At 50.1% G+C, this 18044-nt stretch overlaps 2 protein-coding genes across 2 annotated transcripts in view; both read right to left on the reverse strand.

Annotated features, from left to right (window-relative positions):
* Window positions 1-4217, reverse strand: part of LOC135822430 (cytochrome P450 4X1-like) — a 26251-nt gene extending 22034 nt beyond the window's left edge. The window contains exons 1-3 of the mRNA XM_065335199.1: window positions 3965-4217; window positions 843-1003; window positions 451-592 (exon numbers count right to left, since the gene is read on the reverse strand). Of these exons, the coding sequence (XP_065191271.1) occupies window positions 451-592; window positions 843-974 (274 nt within the window). The 5' untranslated portion in view covers window positions 975-1003; window positions 3965-4217. The remainder of the gene's footprint in view (window positions 1-450; window positions 593-842; window positions 1004-3964) is intronic.
* Window positions 4218-4696: 479 nt separating this feature from the next.
* Window positions 4697-17116, reverse strand: LOC135822432 (mucin-5AC-like). Its single transcript, XM_065335200.1, has 2 exons — window positions 16712-17116; window positions 4697-10780 (listed from the first exon to the last, which is right to left on the reverse strand). The coding sequence occupies exons 1-2, from the start codon at window positions 16734-16736 to the stop codon at window positions 5631-5633; spliced, it is 5175 nt and encodes a 1724-aa protein (XP_065191272.1). The 5' UTR covers window positions 16737-17116; the 3' UTR covers window positions 4697-5630.
* Window positions 17117-18044: the final 928 nt, after the last annotated feature.

The raw sequence follows: 18044 nt of genomic DNA on the forward strand, positions 1-18044 counted from the left end.
AAGATTATTCATTTTCGTCACAACGCGTTCCAAGAAATTGGCTACTTCAGAGCCGGAGGCAGCTTCCGCAGAGCGGTGCGCGAAGGGCCATCTTTAAGGGGGTCTGGGGGTCCCCCCAGATTTTTTTGGAATTTAGACGGCAAATCCTGCACTCTGGGCGACTCCCTGTACAAAATCATACATCGAAACTTTTTCTCCCCGGTTTTGGACGTTCCACGTGGACCGACTTTTTGGGAAGTTGGTACGGCCATGGCCGTAGCGGCGGTACCAGTGGCGCCGGCCCTGAAATTTCATTTGTATTATACACAATTTTGGGTACCTCATGCAAAAGATATGCATACATCTTCCAGTCCCTCTCTCTCTCCCTCTCTTGCCCCCCCCCCCTCCCTCTCTCCCTCCCTCCCTCTCTCCCTCACACACACACACTCTCTCTCTCTCTCTCTCTCTCACCTGTTCCTTTGAGGATCTGCTTCTGGTGAGCGGGGTCGCTGGCTATAAGCCATGGCGACCATGGAGCCACGTAAACTCTGAAGATCTTGCCTTGGAACTGACGAGTGAGAGCTAGTACAGAGTCAACCCTGCCTGGTCCAAACTGCAGTGGATCAATTCAGCACAGTCAATAGTCATAAACAAGAGGTTATAGGAACGCCACCATTGCATTGGGTAGCAAACAACTGTTTGTGATGAAACACACATATGGCATGAACGAAACGCGCGAGCAACCCCCCTCCCCCCCACACACACACACAAAGACACACACAAACACTCACCCACACCCACATACATGTTGAGCGTGAGGATGCACTGGGGCCTCCCCTTGAGAGAACACCATGACCACTCACCTGGTGAAGGTTAACTAGCCATCTTCTCGTTGGCCCAGCAAACTTTTCAATCTTGTGCATGACAAGAAGCATCTTCATGAGGGAGTACACGGCTGAGGCAATGATAGCCGTTGCAATGAGAAAGGCCAGCATGGTGGAAGCAGGTTGGTGTGGACGGATACCTGAAGTTGTGCAACAGCAACCAGCACAAAGCATGCTCAGGTTTTGTGCTTAATTGAGACGCTCCCTTTCTCCCTTATTCCCAATTGAACTCGCGCACTTCTACCGAAACTGGGTGACTGCGCCCTACTAGATGGGGATTTGTATGCAAAATGTCACTAAAAGCGCAGTTTCGTTCTTATAAAAGGACAGATGACCGCGATTAGCCCATATTTTGTAGTCTTTTGGACGCTGAGTCGACTGATTTTGGTCCGAAAAGGCTGCGATGCAGCGTTCGGCCCTTATTCCCAATCGAACACGGGTGAGTACCGTATTTTTCCGGTTGTAAGTCGACCTTTTACGACTAAACATAGAAGGAGAAAGGGTGGGGGTCGACTTACAACCGGGATTCGACTTATAACCGGGAACTATCAGAATCTTACAAAAAATGACCTGCCCTGCATGCATGAGTGCACCATGTGTACACATGTTTGCCAGTTTATTGGCCTTTTTCAAGGATTGGGACGTTATACCCTCCAATAAGGAATGTTTACATGATTTGTTGATGTGTTAGTTGCAGGGAGTGGTTGGTAGTGCTTCGTTGGGTGAAAACTTTAAACGCAGAATCGAGACCTCCGGCTACGGGGGTCGACCTATAACCGGGGTCGACTTACAACCGGTAAAATACGGTATGTAGCATGCGTGCTAATGCATGCGTCACCTTCACCAGATACAGCTCTTACTTTTAGCACTCTCGCCTAATGTGGTATATGCACTCTTGGCACTCTGTACAATTGCACGCTCTTTCTTCTCACACCCTTGTATTTCACGCCGTCAGCTTCCATTGCTTATCTTCAGTTGATTTCATCCATTCTGGTGATAGATTCGAGTCAAGAAAGATTGACTTCTGTAGTGCCTACCGTGTGCGCTTCAAGTAAGCGGTCACGTGCTCATGCGTACACCAGTCACCTGGTCACCGTGCCCGCAGGCTACAACTTTTACAGCATTCATGTCACTCGAGTTGAACCTTTGAACCTTTGAGCTGAACCTTGGTGTGAAAGTTGTAGCCTGCAGGCACGGTGACCAGGCGACTGGTGTACGCATGAGCAAGTGACCGCTACTCAATCGGGTTCGATTGGGAATACGGGGCGAACGATCGCAGCTTTCTCGGATCAAAGCAGGGTATGCGCGAATTGCACACTCTTGGGGGGGGGGGGGGGTATGTACTCTAGCGACCGCTCAAGGGCCTTCAATGTGTGGTTGCTAAGCACAAGGTTAGTGGTCCTCTTATCCAATGTCATAACACGCCTTGGTCCTATGTAGTTGTAGTGGTCCTTTTGAACAGCGCGTCGCATTATCCGAGTGTTCGTGTTGACAAGTTTTACTGTACATGCCATGATCCAATGACCAAGCTGATTCTGCCTGCAGCTCTTGGCTAGCATGTCAGGCGTGTACGCAGGGGGGGGTTCCCGTTGCCCGGAAACCTCCCAAATGTTCCAAACGAGCAACGTTTTTGGGCTTTTTTTTGGTAGGGCGCACGATCGATCTGGCAAGAATGCGAAACTTCAACAGATCGTAACTCAGTCAAATCTCGCTCAAATCCAACGATCCAAATATCCAGGTCGAATAGAAAACTCAGCTGTCGGTTGAAAGCGACGCGTTGCGAGCTATGTCTCTTGAGATAAATCATTCGTAAGTTGAGCCGCGATCTCGGCAATTTCAAAATCGCGCAGTGCGACTTGAGTATCGAGAATTTGAGACTTTTCGTCACCCTGACTTGCTCAAATTTCCAGGGGCTTCACTTGTGATATTTTCAAGAGTACACAGCAAAAAAATCAAAACTCTGCGATCAAGAAAAACGAAATCGCTGGAGCAGGACGCGCCCCAAATGCCCAAAGTTTGGGCATTTGGGGCATTTTTCGCACCGTCGCTGCACTTCACCGCTATCGCTGGATATGTATATGATTGTTCTGTGTCCTGGCTATCATGGTCGACCTCATTCTCTCCCGGGTACCTTTCCACTTCCAGAAAGCCCAAGATGATGAAGATTGAGTGAGTAGAACTGAAGTTATGATGAAAAGAACACAAAAATATGCATAATTTTTCAAAATTTCCTAGGGCTCTTTAGAAAGGGTTAAAACTTAAAACTCATTGTTAGGGATTCGGTTGGAACCCCCCCCCCCCCCCCCCCCAGAGGTGACCCTGCGTACGCGCCTGCATGTGTTCCGTAATACGGGCAGGGCGCCACCGTGCCGCCACGCCAGAGTCTGTCATGCATCCACTATGCATGCATACCGGATACATGCCCAGGGATTAATCTTACAGTGTATGCACACGCGTAATCCACATGATGTTGATCTCGTACTGTGATCTGGGTATGAGGGTCACCCAGTGGAAATCTCCGATTCGTGTCCTGCACTTTTATTCATCAATTACCGTAAAATCCCGTCAACAAAGCCCGCCGGATTTATACTTCATTTTGTGCACGGGAAATACATCACGCGACGGTCGCGCGAAGGGCCAAACTATGAACTCGAGTCAACTTTTTGGCGAAGCGACGCAATTCCCATACGCGAAATGAAGTAGGAATCAGGCTTATTAGTACTTATTTTTGAATTCGGTGGTCACACCCGTACTAACTTTCTGACCCGACTTGCGTGTAGCGGAGAAGTCGTTTTTCTCCAGTGCAGATCGTAGCATGCACATGCGCATGCTTGTGCATGCTACGTTTTGCATGTGCACACCACGCTGGTACTAGTCAGTGGTTTATTTCGGGCAGGATGTTTATCAGGATAAATTTGACTGACTACAACAATAGCGAAAATGAAGGGGGTGTACTTTTCTCGGGCACGTCCTAATTTGATGGACTTTTACGGTATTTCTTCAAAAAAATGTGTTTGTGGACTCACGCACGAATGTACGAACCTGCATATTATCATTCAACTATTTGCCCACAACCAACTGCGCTGGTACATGGTACTTACCAGGTCGAGCTTCAGGCAATCCTTGCCTTGTCTTGGAGAGTCGTACTGGCCAGGAATCTTTGCCCAGGAGCAATAGGGAGAATCGACTTCTTGCCTGCCTGAACCACCAACAGATGAAGACAACGACGCTGGGTTTGGATTTGAAATGATTTATCCAGCCATAAATTTAGTTCATGTAGACGGTACGGAGATGACGGAGTTCGCAACGTTGCACTTGCAGATTTCACAATCAGGACAGGGGTCGTGACTGTCATCTTGTCAGCTCTAGCTCTAGCTCTACTCTAGTCTAGAGCTCTCCTGATCAAAACAGTTTTCATGGTTTTGGCAGTTGAAGTAGTTGAACAAGGCTCATTGCTCCTGTGCACGTGCGACGAAATGTCAGCAAGTGTGATGTGACATCAGCTGCTAGCGCTGGAGGTGTGATCGATCACGACAGTAAAGAAAAGGTCGGACCGCGTACCGGACAGTTTTCGACATTATTTTGTGGCTGTGCCACAACTTACTTGAAGTAAGTAATTTTAGTTGTGCTCCCTGTACTGCCCTGGTCTAGCCTACATATACAGCACCAGCAGGCCCTGATCTCACCGCCATCCACACATGACCGTCACTGAAATGGTCCTATTGCGTACTCTATTACCAAGAGTATAATTATAACCATAACTGCTTTTTAAAAAAAAGCATACGGTAATACTCAGTCTTGCTATGACCCATAGGTAATAATACGAACATGCATGCGAATATGCAGAGGCATAGCCAGCTGTAATAAAAATAATTGTAAATTTGCACATCAATTTAAAAAATTAAAATGAAGTCCAAGTGCCGGTAAATGAAACAGTCAAGGAAATTCTAAAATGCAGCTATCGGTCATATCAGACCCCAAAAAGAAAAGAAGGGGGGGGGGCATAGAAAAGGATCACTTGAAGTACGATTTAAAAAAACATGGAAACAGTCCTTTTTGGCCTTTGTCTGTACAGTACCTATTGTTTGAGTTAGCAAGGGTGATGCACTATGGTCCGCGGAGTCCCTGTTCGCCGGTGGATGTGTCAGCTTAGGATCGAATAGCCACGGTTTCCAATGTTGTGATATTCATGACAATTATACCGCGTATTCAAAGTCAACAATAGTTATGCCGATACAAGCACAGCATCAAAGTCCAAACAATTTAAAACAGTGTACAAAAAAACATGCAAGAATACATAAATCTCCAAACATAACAATATCGGCATGTTTGAAGACGTATTATGTACAAGAAGGATGCACCAGTGTGACTGCGGCGGGAAATCCCCATTCAAACATGGAGCAAACTCCAGTAACCAGACTCAACATATTTTCTTGGCAGCAGACAAATTCGATAGCGACAAAACATACCCGAATACTGAGTTGCGTATGTACGGTGAAACCATGCACCGATTCATGCAATTAACTTGCAGCCTGTGGATACATGTACTCATACATCATGTGCAGGCACACATTCTTGGCAGAGGCTGCCTGACTTGCTAGATTGGGTTTCACGGCATTACACACACGTGTGCGCCCATCATCCATAGATGTGTTTGCTGAGCCGGTTGCATCAGATCCCAATACAGTGATCTGACAGTCAGAGTGTGCCACCATACAGTATAGCCGATGATCACGTGACCATCGGCTGCAGGCACACTTGTCCAGCTCAACTTACTGCCGTCTTTGACTTTGACCTCAAGCTGTGCTGACTTGCTGTCACTGACGGTTTGGATGCACTGCGCAACGACGATTTACTTCCAGTGCTGCGTAGACTCCCCTTCGAGCTGGACCTCTTTTTGGAGGCAGTCTTGAGCGGCTGACCCATAGCCGCTGCCTTAGAGATGTTGGATGCTGATCCACCAACAATGGCTGCTTCTTTCAGATCCATTGGTTTGCCTTCATCATCGCTGTCTTCGCCGGTAGACTTGGCCATTGCCGACATGGATTTCGATGCAATCTTGACCTCTGCAGTTTGCAGCTCGCCCACTCTGGATTTCTTCGGCTTCTTGTCAGCATTGATGGCAGTAGAGCTTGTTGATACCAGTGGCTTGCTGGCATTGTCTTCATCCTTGTCCTTGCTGGCCTTAGTAGGGGTAGCGACCTGTGGCTCAGCTATTGGCTTGCACGCTTCACTATCCGCAGGTGGTTGCTCAGGGAAGTTATCTGCACTTCTGGAGGTGATAGCGATGTCTGGCTTTTCTCCTGCCTCCGACCCTTCTGATGGTGCTACTGCTGTATCTTCAACTTTGGGGCAATCTTCTTGCTGTTGTGGCTCTTCAGACTTGATTTCGTCTGCAGCGTTACTTGGACTTGTGTGGTTACCTAACCAAGAGATGTCGGTAGCGCTGGACTGAGCCTCAACAGTCTGTGTTACTGTTGCTGTCTTTTCATCGGTGCTAGCTGGTGCAGCTGCTTTGGGTGAGCTGGTTTCTTCTCCCGCAACTGAGGGTGATTTGGTTCCAGGTTCTTCACATTGTTTAGCTGCAGTGGTCCGGTGCTTTGCCAGTGTTGTTGCTGCTTGCTCCGGATCTACCATTCCCGTACGGCTAGCTGATTTTGATTGCAGCGCGCATTGCTGTGCCTCAAGTGCAATCTGTTTGAGTAGTGCCGCAGACGACTTGGAGATCAGAGGCATTGAAACCGTCGGCGCCGCTTCCTGGGGTTGTTCTGCTGTCTCAGGAACTTCAGCTGTTGATGGCGATGTTCCTTCAGTCACAGGCTCATCACAAGCTACTGCTGGTGTACTTGCATTGTCCTCCACCTGACATTGAGATGCCTCGACCGGTGCCACAGGCTCGGCATCACTGTTACCAGTTTGTTCCACTGGGGCAGGTTTATCATCGCTTGCTGCTGACACGGTTTCGTGACGTGCCTCATCTGCAGCTTGTGGCGCAGGAGGACTTTGTTCCTGTTTGTTCATTCTGAGATCCTGGCGAGAAGAGCAGGCACTTGGCGCTTGGACAGCAATCATTGGGATGCTAGAAACCAATTGTGGCGGCACTGCGCTCAGTGCCTGGGCGGATGTGCTCTGTAGCTGTGCTGCGGTAGTCTTGGGAATGGCTGTGTGCGTGCTGGATGTACTAGCCAGCAGTGATTGCGGCGGATCAAGTGACGGAATAAACGCTGTTGCCACCGACTCAGCAGTAGATGTCCCATCCGGTCCAGATGGCGCTTGAGTGGGCTCGTCTTGCGTGACAACTGCAACCGGGGGAATGCTCTCTCCGGCAGGACTGTCCTCTGGCGGCTGAGTCCTTGCGCTCTCGACTGGTGCTTCTGTGCTGGTGATCTCATTTGCTGTGGTCTCATCAGTTCGACTTGGCTTGGTGAGTACGTCCACAGCAGCAACACTGGACTTGGTGAGGCGATCATCTACAAGCGGAGCCTTGCCTTTCACTTGTACTGTGGATGTACTGCTTAGCAAAACCTCTGGTGAATCCAATTCTCGAGTTGCGCTTGACGTCACGCCAGCTTCAGGCGGCGGTTGCTCAGTGTTGGTGCATGCAGCCACAGGTGCTACTCCTGCTGTTTCTACATTGCTTGGGCTTGGCATGGATGAGAATGCAGGGCCACTGGATCGAGAGTGCGGATCACTTCCAGAGAGGCCAGCCTTCGGTGTCTGTGCAGTGGACTGGCTACTGAGAAGGATTTCTGGTGGATCCAGTTGCCTGCTGGAAGAGACTGGCTTGCTGCCACTGCTACACGCTGTTGATTCGCTGCCACCTGGTGGTGTTGACTCATGAGCCGGCTCATCAGCGCATGATTCTGCAGTGCCGCTAACCTCCGGTGGAGCGGCTGTTTCGCCCTGTGCAGCTGCAGTTGACGGTGCCCCGGTTTTGACTTCACTAAGCGCTGCATGCCCTGATTGTGTACTGCGCTTATCTGCAGTACTCGAGAGCCCCACAACTCTAGTAGACTGGCTGGCGTGCAGATCCTCAGCCGGACCAAGATGCTTGCCTATATGCACTTTGCCGGTCGTGGAATCTTGTTCAGGCTGTGATGGTGATGGTGTAGCGCTTACATCCTCAGCTGGCTCTGTGTTCCCACTGTATGGAGCAGCTTCACCGTCGACTGGCAGCGGATCTGTGCTCTTGCTGAGGGCTGGCTCGGCGGCAAGTGATCGGCCTGATTTGCCAGGTGTTGTATCTAGAAACGCACTGCTTGAGGCCGTGCTGCGATCTCCTGCCAGTGGCGACTGGGCATGTTGCATCACAACTGCAGATCGACTTGCTAAGAGCGTCTCTGCTGGACCGAGGTTCAACGTAGCTGTCCCCACAGGTTCAGCTGGAGTCTCCTCCGCTTTAACTGGCTCTGCCTCTGTTTGTTCCACCGAGGTACTTGGAGGTGCCACCTTGGAGCTGTCAATGATAGCTACACTGGACACAGTGCCTCTGTTTGCAGCACTGGCCTCCTGGGAGCCCATTGCGGCCGTGGACCGGCTCGAATCTAGCTTTTCAGCTGGCGCAAGCTTGATTGAAGGTGCTGCTATTTCAGTAGAGTGCACATTAGCGACTGTCTCTTCTGCCTCAGTGCTGCCTTCTTTTGCTGGTTGCTCTTGTGACTGAGAATCATTCATAGAACTGCTTGATGCAGCCTGTTTCTTGGTAGTGCTGCTCATGTCTACAAGAGCATGTGACGACTGGGTGCTACGGTCCCCTGTGCTCGGCTGTGCAATAACGTGAACCGCTGACCGCGTGCCAGTTAATTGTTCGGGAGCACCGAGTGATGGTGTAAATTTGTTGGAAGGTACAGTGCTTGACTGGGGTTCATCCACGCTGACCACCGCCAGCTCTGCACCCTGTGCCGTGCTTGACTGGGGTTCATCCACGCTGACCACCGCCAGCTCTGCACCCTGTGCCGTGTCAGATGACTTTGCTGCTGGATCAACGCTTCCAGGGTTCTTCGTGAAATCCACAAGTGCATGGCCTGATTGTGTACTACGACCACCGGAGAGCTTCTCGGCAGACACATTCTGTGTGGATTGTGTTGCTGCAAGCTGCTCTGGTGCTCCAAGTGTCGCCTTGAACAAGGGAGCGGGTTCTGTAGCCTTCTCTTCGGCTACGGTGGGCTCCGCAGTATCAGCACTGGGTGAAGCCGTCTGATCTTCAGTCGATGACTTGCAAGAGTTTCGATCAGGTGCCATACTTTTTGACAAATCGACAATCGCGTGGCCAGATCGAGTGCTGCGACTTCCAGAGAGCTTCTCTGCAGATATATGCCGTGTGGATTGCGTTGCTGCCAGTTGTTCTGGTGTGCCAAGTGTTGCCTTAAATCCCGGAGCAGGATCTGTGGCTTTCTCTTCACCCACAATATGTTCTGAAGTAGCTACGTTTGGTGCTGCTGTCTGAATATGAGTTGATGACTCCGATTGCTTTTGACCAGATGCTGCGCATCTTGTCACGTCGACAATTGCGTGGCCAGATCGAGTACTGCGACTTCCAGAGAGCTTCTCTGCAGATGCATGCCGTGTAGATTGTGTCGCCACCAGTTGTTCCGGCGCTCCGAGTGCCGCCTTGAACAGTGGCGGAGGAGCCTTGGTCTGCTCCACGACCATAGTAGCCAATGCTGCATCTTCATTCGGTTCCACTGACTGTGCTTCGGTTGGCGACTCCGATGGCTTTTGTTCAGTCCTTGCATTCTTTGATAAATCAACTATGGCATGTCCAGACCGGGTACTGCGATTGCCCGCCAGTTTCTCAGGCGACGTCAGGCGTGTGGACTGTGTTGCTTCCAGTTGCTGTGGTGCTCCCAGTGCAACAGGAGATCTTTTAGGTGCACTCTCACTTGTTGGCGGTTCAGCCGGCGCTACTTTGCTGTCTTGGTCCAGATTTGTGGTGGACACAGCCATAGTGCTTTCATCACCTACACCTATCTCATCATCATCCACTGTCAATGCCGCTACTGCTGTTACGGCTGCTGAAGTGGTGTCCTGTGTGGCTGCTGATGGCTTTGAGCATGTTGTCTCGGGTGAGATGACAGCATGGCTAGACCTGGTGGCTTGTTTGTCCGTCGTCTGTTTGCCACCCATAGTGTGCGTTGACCTACTGGTGTCCAGTGCCACGGCTGGACCCAGCTTCAGAGCAGGATTGGGTTTCTCCCGTTCTTGCGGAGGCGGTGGCATCACTTCAGAAGGCTGATCAATTGAAGCTGAAGCTGCAGTGTCTTCCGAGTGATTCTGTTGGTCTTCTGCTGTTGGCGGTTGGCTTTCACTCTGCATTGGAGCGGCATCGGCAGTTCCATCCTTTGGGTCGAGATCTTCTGGTACTGGCACAACTGCGGTGTTTTCTGCAGCACTTGCAGAGGATTTTGCTTGCTCTGTAGCTGTAGAAGCCTTACACACAGGTTGGCCTTCGATCTCCGATGTATCACCAATTTGCTGGATAGTACTCATCATTCCTCCATCTAGCTCATCATTGCTTTTCTCAGCAGTATTGGATGGTATCTCCCCTTGCGGATGAGCAATATCGGTTTGAGTTAGGGTTGCACCAACCACAACTCCGGCAGTTCCTGATGCCGAACTGTGCTTTGATTTACGACTGGAAGCTGAACTAGAGCGACTTCTAGGCTTTGATGCATGCTTGGAGTGTGAGTCACCTCGGCTGCTCGTTGTTTGTATTGCTTCGCCCTGACGCTTCTCCTCCGGGGGATCTAGTGGCTTGGATTGTCTTGGGCGGTCGTCAGTCTTGCGGGACTTGGGTCTTGTAGTCAGCGACGACTTTGACGCACGTTTCTGCAGCTGTATCTGGCTCTGGCGCCGAGTTATAGCCGTTGGGTTCTTGGTAGCCGATGGTGAAAAGTCACTTGCTGAGATGATCTTAGCTGCAGTGGACAAGGAACAAGCACATTAGAAGGAAACAACAAGCATTTTTAGTGGTATCTCTATCTATATGCACGCGGTAAAACAAAGAGCGTTGGCCTAGCGTGCATCCATCCAAATGTGGCACCCTAAAAGCTTTGTTACGGTTCACACTGGGTCAGTCCGACTGACTTTTCCACATCCGCAGGAACACCATCACTACTATCAAGGCCGCGTATGCAGCTCATACTCGTATAGCGGTGGGAGATGAGTAAATTAGACCCACCACAAAATGGCTGCCGAGACCAGAAATCCCTTTCACTGCGGCATCCATGTTACCCACGTGCTAGGACACGAGTTCCCAAGTAACAGTGCACAGCATGGCTGTAAAACTCCTAGCACTTCCAGGCAGGGCTTGCATGAACCTCAGTGGCAGGCTCTGTTTCTCAGCTGTGGTCTTAGACCATTCCACTATGCCTGCCGATGTGCTAACTTTTTAGCATCTTGAACGTACATGTATGAGTATTTTTTTTTTTTTTTTTTCTACAAAATCCACATATCTCCAGACACTGGGGTGAATGATGGAGTGTGGTGGTGGGGCCCATTAAGCTCCGCCGACCAGAGGTCTCGGCTTCATAGCTCCATGGACGCACCAAAGGGATATTGGGTGGGGAGGATTAAATTGAAAAAGAAAACAGAAGAAAGAAAATGGAAACATTGTATTGCTCAGTGAGCAAAAGAATAAGTTGAATATTGATGTGAACGCTGTTAGACTTTTAAATTCAAGAGGAGACTGTCCGTGAGGAGAGATTACATGTATGTCCAAGCAGGGTAGGACACTGTACCCTCTTACTCGCGTATGCTATGAGTGGCCCAGTACCAGTTCGTTCTGAGGCTGAGATGGTGATAAGCTGCTGTCTTGAACTTTTGGATGTTCTTTGGGTGAAATGGGTGGGGAATGATAGAGGTAGGCAGCTGGTTCCAAATTGGGATGACGGAGTGGGGAAAGGCTCGGCTCACATTGTTCCGGGAATTGGCAGGAAGAACATTCTGTAACTGATGGGGATGCGCGGTGGACAGTCGTACAGCCTGGCGGGTGAGGCGTGTGGTCCTGGGTTGGTGTGTCGGGGGTGGAGCCATTCTCGAGAGAAGAGCGGGAGAATTATCGCAAAGGGCTTTATACAGGAGGCAGAGGGCAGCGATGGTGCGGCGAATTATGAGGCTAGGAAGCCAGCATTGCGGATGTATTGCCTTGATGGCTCGCTCCTGCACCCAGTCCAGCCGATTCAAGTGGGAAGGAGCTGCCCCCATCCAGACGATTGGGCAGTACTCCATAACCGGCCGGACAAAGGCTTTGTAGGCTCGAAGCCGGGCAGGAATAGTCAGCAAGTGAAATGCCTTGCGCAAGGCTCCAAGTCTCTGCGTTGCTCGGACTACAACAGTTCGGATATGCTGGCTGAATTTTAGCTGATGGTCAAACGTGACGCCGAGTACTTTGATGGAGGGCTGCTCCTCGACAGGAGTTCCATTGAAGACAATGGGGGGTATTGGCCAGTCCCGACGATGGTGGGAAATTGTAAGGGCCTGAGATTTGGCTGGCTCGAACTGCACTTTCCAATCCGAGCCCCAACTGGATACTAGGTCGACAGCAGCCTGGAGTACTCTAGCGTTGTCAGGAACAGCAGCGAGCGTTGCAATTTCGGCGTATAGGGTTGTGTCATCGGCGAATGAGGCAAGGTTGGAGCCGATTGGGAGGTGGTCTTCAAGGTCGTTGACGTAGACCAAGAATAAGGTGGGCCCCAGGATACTGCCCTGTGGCACCCCAGCCTTAACTGGGCGTCTGGCTGATGTCTGGCCGGAGATGAGGACTTGAAGTGTGCGGTTGCAGAGGTAGTCTTGGAGCCACCGATGCAGGTCTCCCGAGATGCCATACACTCTAGCCTTGTGCAACACACCAGTGTGAGACACCCGGTCAAATGCTCCAGCAATGTCGATGGCCAGCACTCGAGAAGCTCCTTTATCTCCGGCGGTGTGCACCCACTGGTGGTGGAGAGCAGTCAGCAGGTCTGCTGCACTGTGGCCGCGACGGAATCCAAATTGCCGTTCTGACAGGACGTGATTCGTCTCCATGAAGTTGCTCATTGCCCTGTTGACTATGGTCTCCATGACCTTGGAGAGGATGCTCAGTAACGACACTGGTCGATAGTTTGATGGCGACGATTTAGCCTTGCGCTTGTGGACTGGAACTACGTTTGCAACCTTCCACTGTTGTGGCTGGATACCGGAGCGAAGACAGCATGTAAATAGTTTTGAAAGCGGCCGTGCCAATTCTGCAGCGCAAGCTTTCAATACGCGGGCAGGTATCCCATCTGGACCAGTGGCCTTGGTGGGGTTGAGCTGGCGGAGAGTTCGCTCGACTGTGGTTTCGCGAAACCGGACGGTGCAGAGGTTGCGGTCAGTACGTGGTCGGACGTAAGGAAATGGAGCGGATAGGTCGTCTGCCCCTAGACTGCATTTGTTGGCGAAGTGTTCGGCCATGCACTCTGCTTTGCTTCGGTTGGTGTCGTGCTCCGTACCATCGGTGCTGCGGAGAGTAGGTATGGATGGGCTGTTTCCGTGGCCAGAGGCCTTCTTGATGGTTCGCCACCATTCACCAGACGCCATACACCCAGAGGCTAACTTCTGCGCCAGGCTTGCTGTGAATGCCTGCTTGGCAGTTGCCAGGCAATGGTTAGCCACGTGCTTGGCGACATTGTAACGGGCTTGCAGCTGGGCACTTGACCGGTCGGCGCAGAGTCTCCTCCATGCTCTTTGTTTCCGAGGCTGTGCTACAGCCTCAGTGCATTCCGGTGTCCACCAAGAGGGGTTAGATGGTTTCATGCACAACTGCTTAGACGGTATGTATCGGCGCATTCCTTCCAGAATATTCTGGGTCAAGTGCATACACATTGCATCAGGATCATCACTGACAGTGGACTGCCAATCTGTTGTTCTAAAGAAGTGGCGGAGTCTGTCCCAGTCTGCGCGTTGGTAACGCCAGACAGTTCTGGTCACTGGTGGTTCCTCTGCTGTACTTACATGAAAGTCAGCTAGGACACAGGCATGGTCAGAGTTTCCCAGAGGTGCTAAGGTATTGACGGTCGCATCTCCCGGTAGGTCAGTCATTATTAAGTCGAGTGGGTTAAGGCCCCTGGTGGGCTCATGCACGTGCTGCTCCAAGCAGTGAAAAGCACACATGTCTTCAGTGTACACACCTGCATGAGTTGTCTTGGTGCTGCCGAGCCAATCCACGTTGTGTACGTTAAAATCTCCAGCCAATACCACATATTGACAAGATTTACGGGCCAGGTCAATGCCAGCACTGATGGCTTCAAGGGTACTGATGTCATAGTGGTAGATATGGTGAAAGAATGGTACGACCTCGTACACCCCACATTGCAATAACCGGCGTATGTGAGTTGAATGGCCTGGATTTTGGTGAAAATGAGAGAGGGAAAGGGAGGGAAAGGAGGGAAAGGGAGGGTATGGAGGGAAAGGGAGGGTATGGAGGGAAAGGGAGGGTATGGAGGGAAAGGGAGGGTATGGAGGGAAAGGGAGGGTATGGAGGGAAAGGGAGGGAAAGGGAGGGTATGGAGTACTTTTCTCAAATGTACATTATGTATACATTCCGACCAATATCACGAGTACTCAAGCCAGAACATGGGAAATTGTGGGCACAAGTTATGCGATCGAGTCCACCAACTAACCAGATTTTGAACAGTCAGACGTGCTCAATCTAGCACAAAACTGACAAGGAGTACTGAGACACATTTTTTTCCTTGGCTAACCGTCTGAGTACTCAAGAGAACCCTGGTGTTTTCTTGACAGTGTATAACTAATCAGCGTATAGTACTTGAGCAAACCCGTAGCCGACCCATTGCTCCATTCCAGCCACAGTGTGTCCCTTGCCGTCCTCTCGAAAGTCTGCAGACATGTCATTGTAAGCTCATGAAAAGAGGTTGTGCAAATGAGGCCGTCATGGTGGTGAACTAGCGGATTCACTTGTTGGTGCTATGTGTACCATGCGAGTTGATGGATTTGCTTAGCTTAGCTAAGCATACAGCGTCAGACAGCAGATTCAGTTGGGATAGTGTATTGTTACTGTGACGTTGAGGCTTTGCTAAAGCATCTCAACTGTTGATGTAATTGCATAAGCTCTATATGCTTTGCAGTTCCCTGCCAGCCAGTCGAATTAGTGCTACTGGACATGAAGATGTTTATGTGCATCAGTGACCGGCGGCTTGCTGCTTTGGAAACATGTGTCATTGTTGCACAGGGTAGTCCAGCAGCTCAGCACTCAAACACATGTACTTTAGTGGCCTGTACATCAGTTGTCTGATGATTGCCTATGGGCATGAAACTATTTGTTACCGCCGAATGATGCGTGGTGTTCTGTGCCGTGTGTAAGATAACTCTATTCGAATGAATATTGAGCACTCTACTGAGCCGGAGGACTCTCATTTGCCACTGTAGATCTACTGTAGTCATCAGCATTGCATGTACATGTAGAGCGTGGAACCATGAACAAACACTGCAGCACTAAAGTCCATTCATTGGAAACTGGCACCCTAACTTATTGGTGTCTTGCACGTATAGCTGTAGCTATCGTGAAAACAACAGTGCATCCTGCATTGTGCGACCCGTGCCCTTAATCCGTGCCACATTTGAGGCCAGAAAAGTCCAAGGACAGGGAGTTGGAATTTCAGCCAGGTTTTACAAAATTAGGACAGGTATGCCATGGAAAAATGTATGGAGAAGCATATCCTAAATCCAGATTTTTCTAGATGAAAGTGGGTTTTGAGCCTCAATTCGTCCAAAAACCAGGCTTTCAAAAGCCATTGGGACTGTTTTGGATGAATGGACCTTAGTATGACTACTGCTGACAAAACACAAGCCCACCCTCGAATGCACAATTCCAGCAAGTGGATCGGAATGGATCTACAAACCACATTTTTTCACCATGTTATTTGGCTTCTTGTGTACCCATGTTGAACATCCTAACACCCTACAGATCCTGAGCTAAGCAAGGCCCCAATGCCATGCAAAAGTCAGCGAGTTCTGCCAGCCCATAAGATGTGCATCAGGGTTGTACATTCTGGGGACGAGCTGATAATCTCCTGCTGCTACAACGAATACAAGCCACGTAGCCTTCAAACGAATTCAAGCCATCTACTCTCCATGCACGTGAACATCGATCTTATATCGTGGTCTCCATAGTTCATTCCCTCAAACAGATGACTATCCATGACTGTGCACCTCTTCTTTTCTTCTATTTTATTTGCAAGGCCATTCATGTAGATCTACATCTACAGGGGCATCGTCGCACACGGTATGGTCACTACAGTATTGACCGTACCACTTTTGCCCCAGGTACCCCGTGAACCAATAAAATACTCATCTGGATTCTAAATTTCCAAAATTTTCGGCTCACCCACCCCTCCCCCACGAGTAACGTGTACTTCAGGTGGCTGTCTATGCCACACTAGAATACTTTCCGACGCCCCTGATCTACCTTATTATGCTGTAGAGAGTAAGCTACATCCACATACTCATTTATGTTGATGCTAGCAGCAGCCTAGTAGTAGTACCCGTGATCGCAAGGGGACGATGGCTTATGGCTGCACTGAGATTCCCAGTTATCTGATCGTCCACATGACAGCAAGCACGGCGGGTGACTGCATATCAGTCACCCAGCCTTCAGCACACTGAGACTGTTATGGTGTCCACTGAGTCTGTGATCACATTCGGCTAGTGTTGCAGCCTTGACAACCGGCTAACGTAATACTTCGTCTCCATGAGCAGACTGTGTATGATAATATTGAAGGGCGACGAAGCAAAGACAACATCTCTGTTGAAATGCCCAACGGGACAGCAATTGGTCAATCAAACGTATAATTATTGTTACGAAGACTCACCGGAGCTTGAGGAACCGCAACCCATTGTTCAGCTTGGGGCTCAGTCCGAAGTACTGTAGGGTATATCTTGGTAGCGTGTCACTCGATGAGTCGGAAACCGGACGAGCCACATCCACACGTTCTTTAGCAAATTTTTGAGTCCAATCATCTACGAGATCTTTCCACAAGAATCAGCAGTCTGGTCTATCCAGGCCAAAGGCAGAGCAAGTTAGTTAGTTTGGCGGGGTGGCGGACTGACAATCTGTGGGGACGTTGAATGGCCAGCCCTTGTTCCAGGGTCACATCCGCCTTCCACGATTGCTGCTAACGGGTCGGCTTGCCCTATAGCTCTATGCACAAGGGCGAGCGGGGACGCTACAAACAATACGTTGTTTCCATCGCTTGCTTCGGTTCAGGAAAGCAGTCTGAAACAAGCAGCATGATAACGCCCAGCGCAGTCTCCAGTCTACAAGGTCTAGTCCAGGTCTCGCTCGGCGACTGCACAGCGGGCACGACGACAGACTACTGGGGCGCGTGCACGGACCCAAGTCGTGTGCCGCGCCTGTCAAATGTCAGTCCGTGCATGTGCATGTGTGTGAGTATCCACAACACACGCGACACGTCGACACGGCTCGTTGCTGTGATTATGCATGTGATTGTTTTGTGTCACAGAAACAGTACAAGCTCTTCTTGGCAGCCGGCAGTGCATGCACAGTGACCATCGATCACCGTGACAACGCTCATGCCAGTCATGGCGAGGAATGTCCGAATGAGGGCCAAGACGACGAAGAAGACAACAGCATTTTTTTCAGGGCTCGCTGCCTAGACATGATGTGGTGCTGCTGCAACACAGTATATTGAAAGGCAAGCTTCACAGCGTAACCGCAGAGTAAACCCTTCGACTTGTCCGCCAAGAACTGGCAAGACTAGCTTCTACTAGCCTAAAACAACCTTCTTCTTGGCTGTTTTCACACGGAGCTTGAATTTCACTGAGCTCTTTGATTTTATCACAAAATAATAGGACTCTAGAACTTCACTAACGAGTTTTCATGCTTTTTCCCATAAAGTGAGTTACAAGCTTTCAGAACCAACGCCAGATATGGTTAATAGCATCACAAGTGTGCTAACCATTACAACTATGCGACGAATTTGACGAAGAAATACTATGGAAAACCGGAGAGAAACGGAGAAGGTGAGAGGTGAGACTAGAGTGGCCCCAATACGTCATAGTGTGAGGATTAACACCCAATGGACGCTAGCTACATAATGACTATTTAGGAGGGTGGCAGTAAAGAGTTGGTATGCCAGTGATGGAGCGCTATGAAATGTTCCATTCTCCTTGGAGCATAGACTT

The sequence above is a fragment of the Sycon ciliatum genome, chromosome 8 (genome assembly GCF_964019385.1).
Source record: "Sycon ciliatum chromosome 8, ocSycCili1.1, whole genome shotgun sequence".
In the NCBI taxonomy this organism is placed as follows: Eukaryota; Metazoa; Porifera; class Calcarea; order Leucosolenida; family Sycettidae; genus Sycon; species Sycon ciliatum.

Coding starts and splice junctions, on each gene's coding strand:
- LOC135822432 (XM_065335200.1), bottom strand. CDS start 16,736: ATGGGTTGCGGTTCCTCAAGCTCCG. Junction 10,781..16,711: donor TTGCGGTTCCTCAAGCTCCG/GTGAGTCTTCGT, acceptor TGTCCACTGCAG/CTAAGATCATCTCAGCAAGT.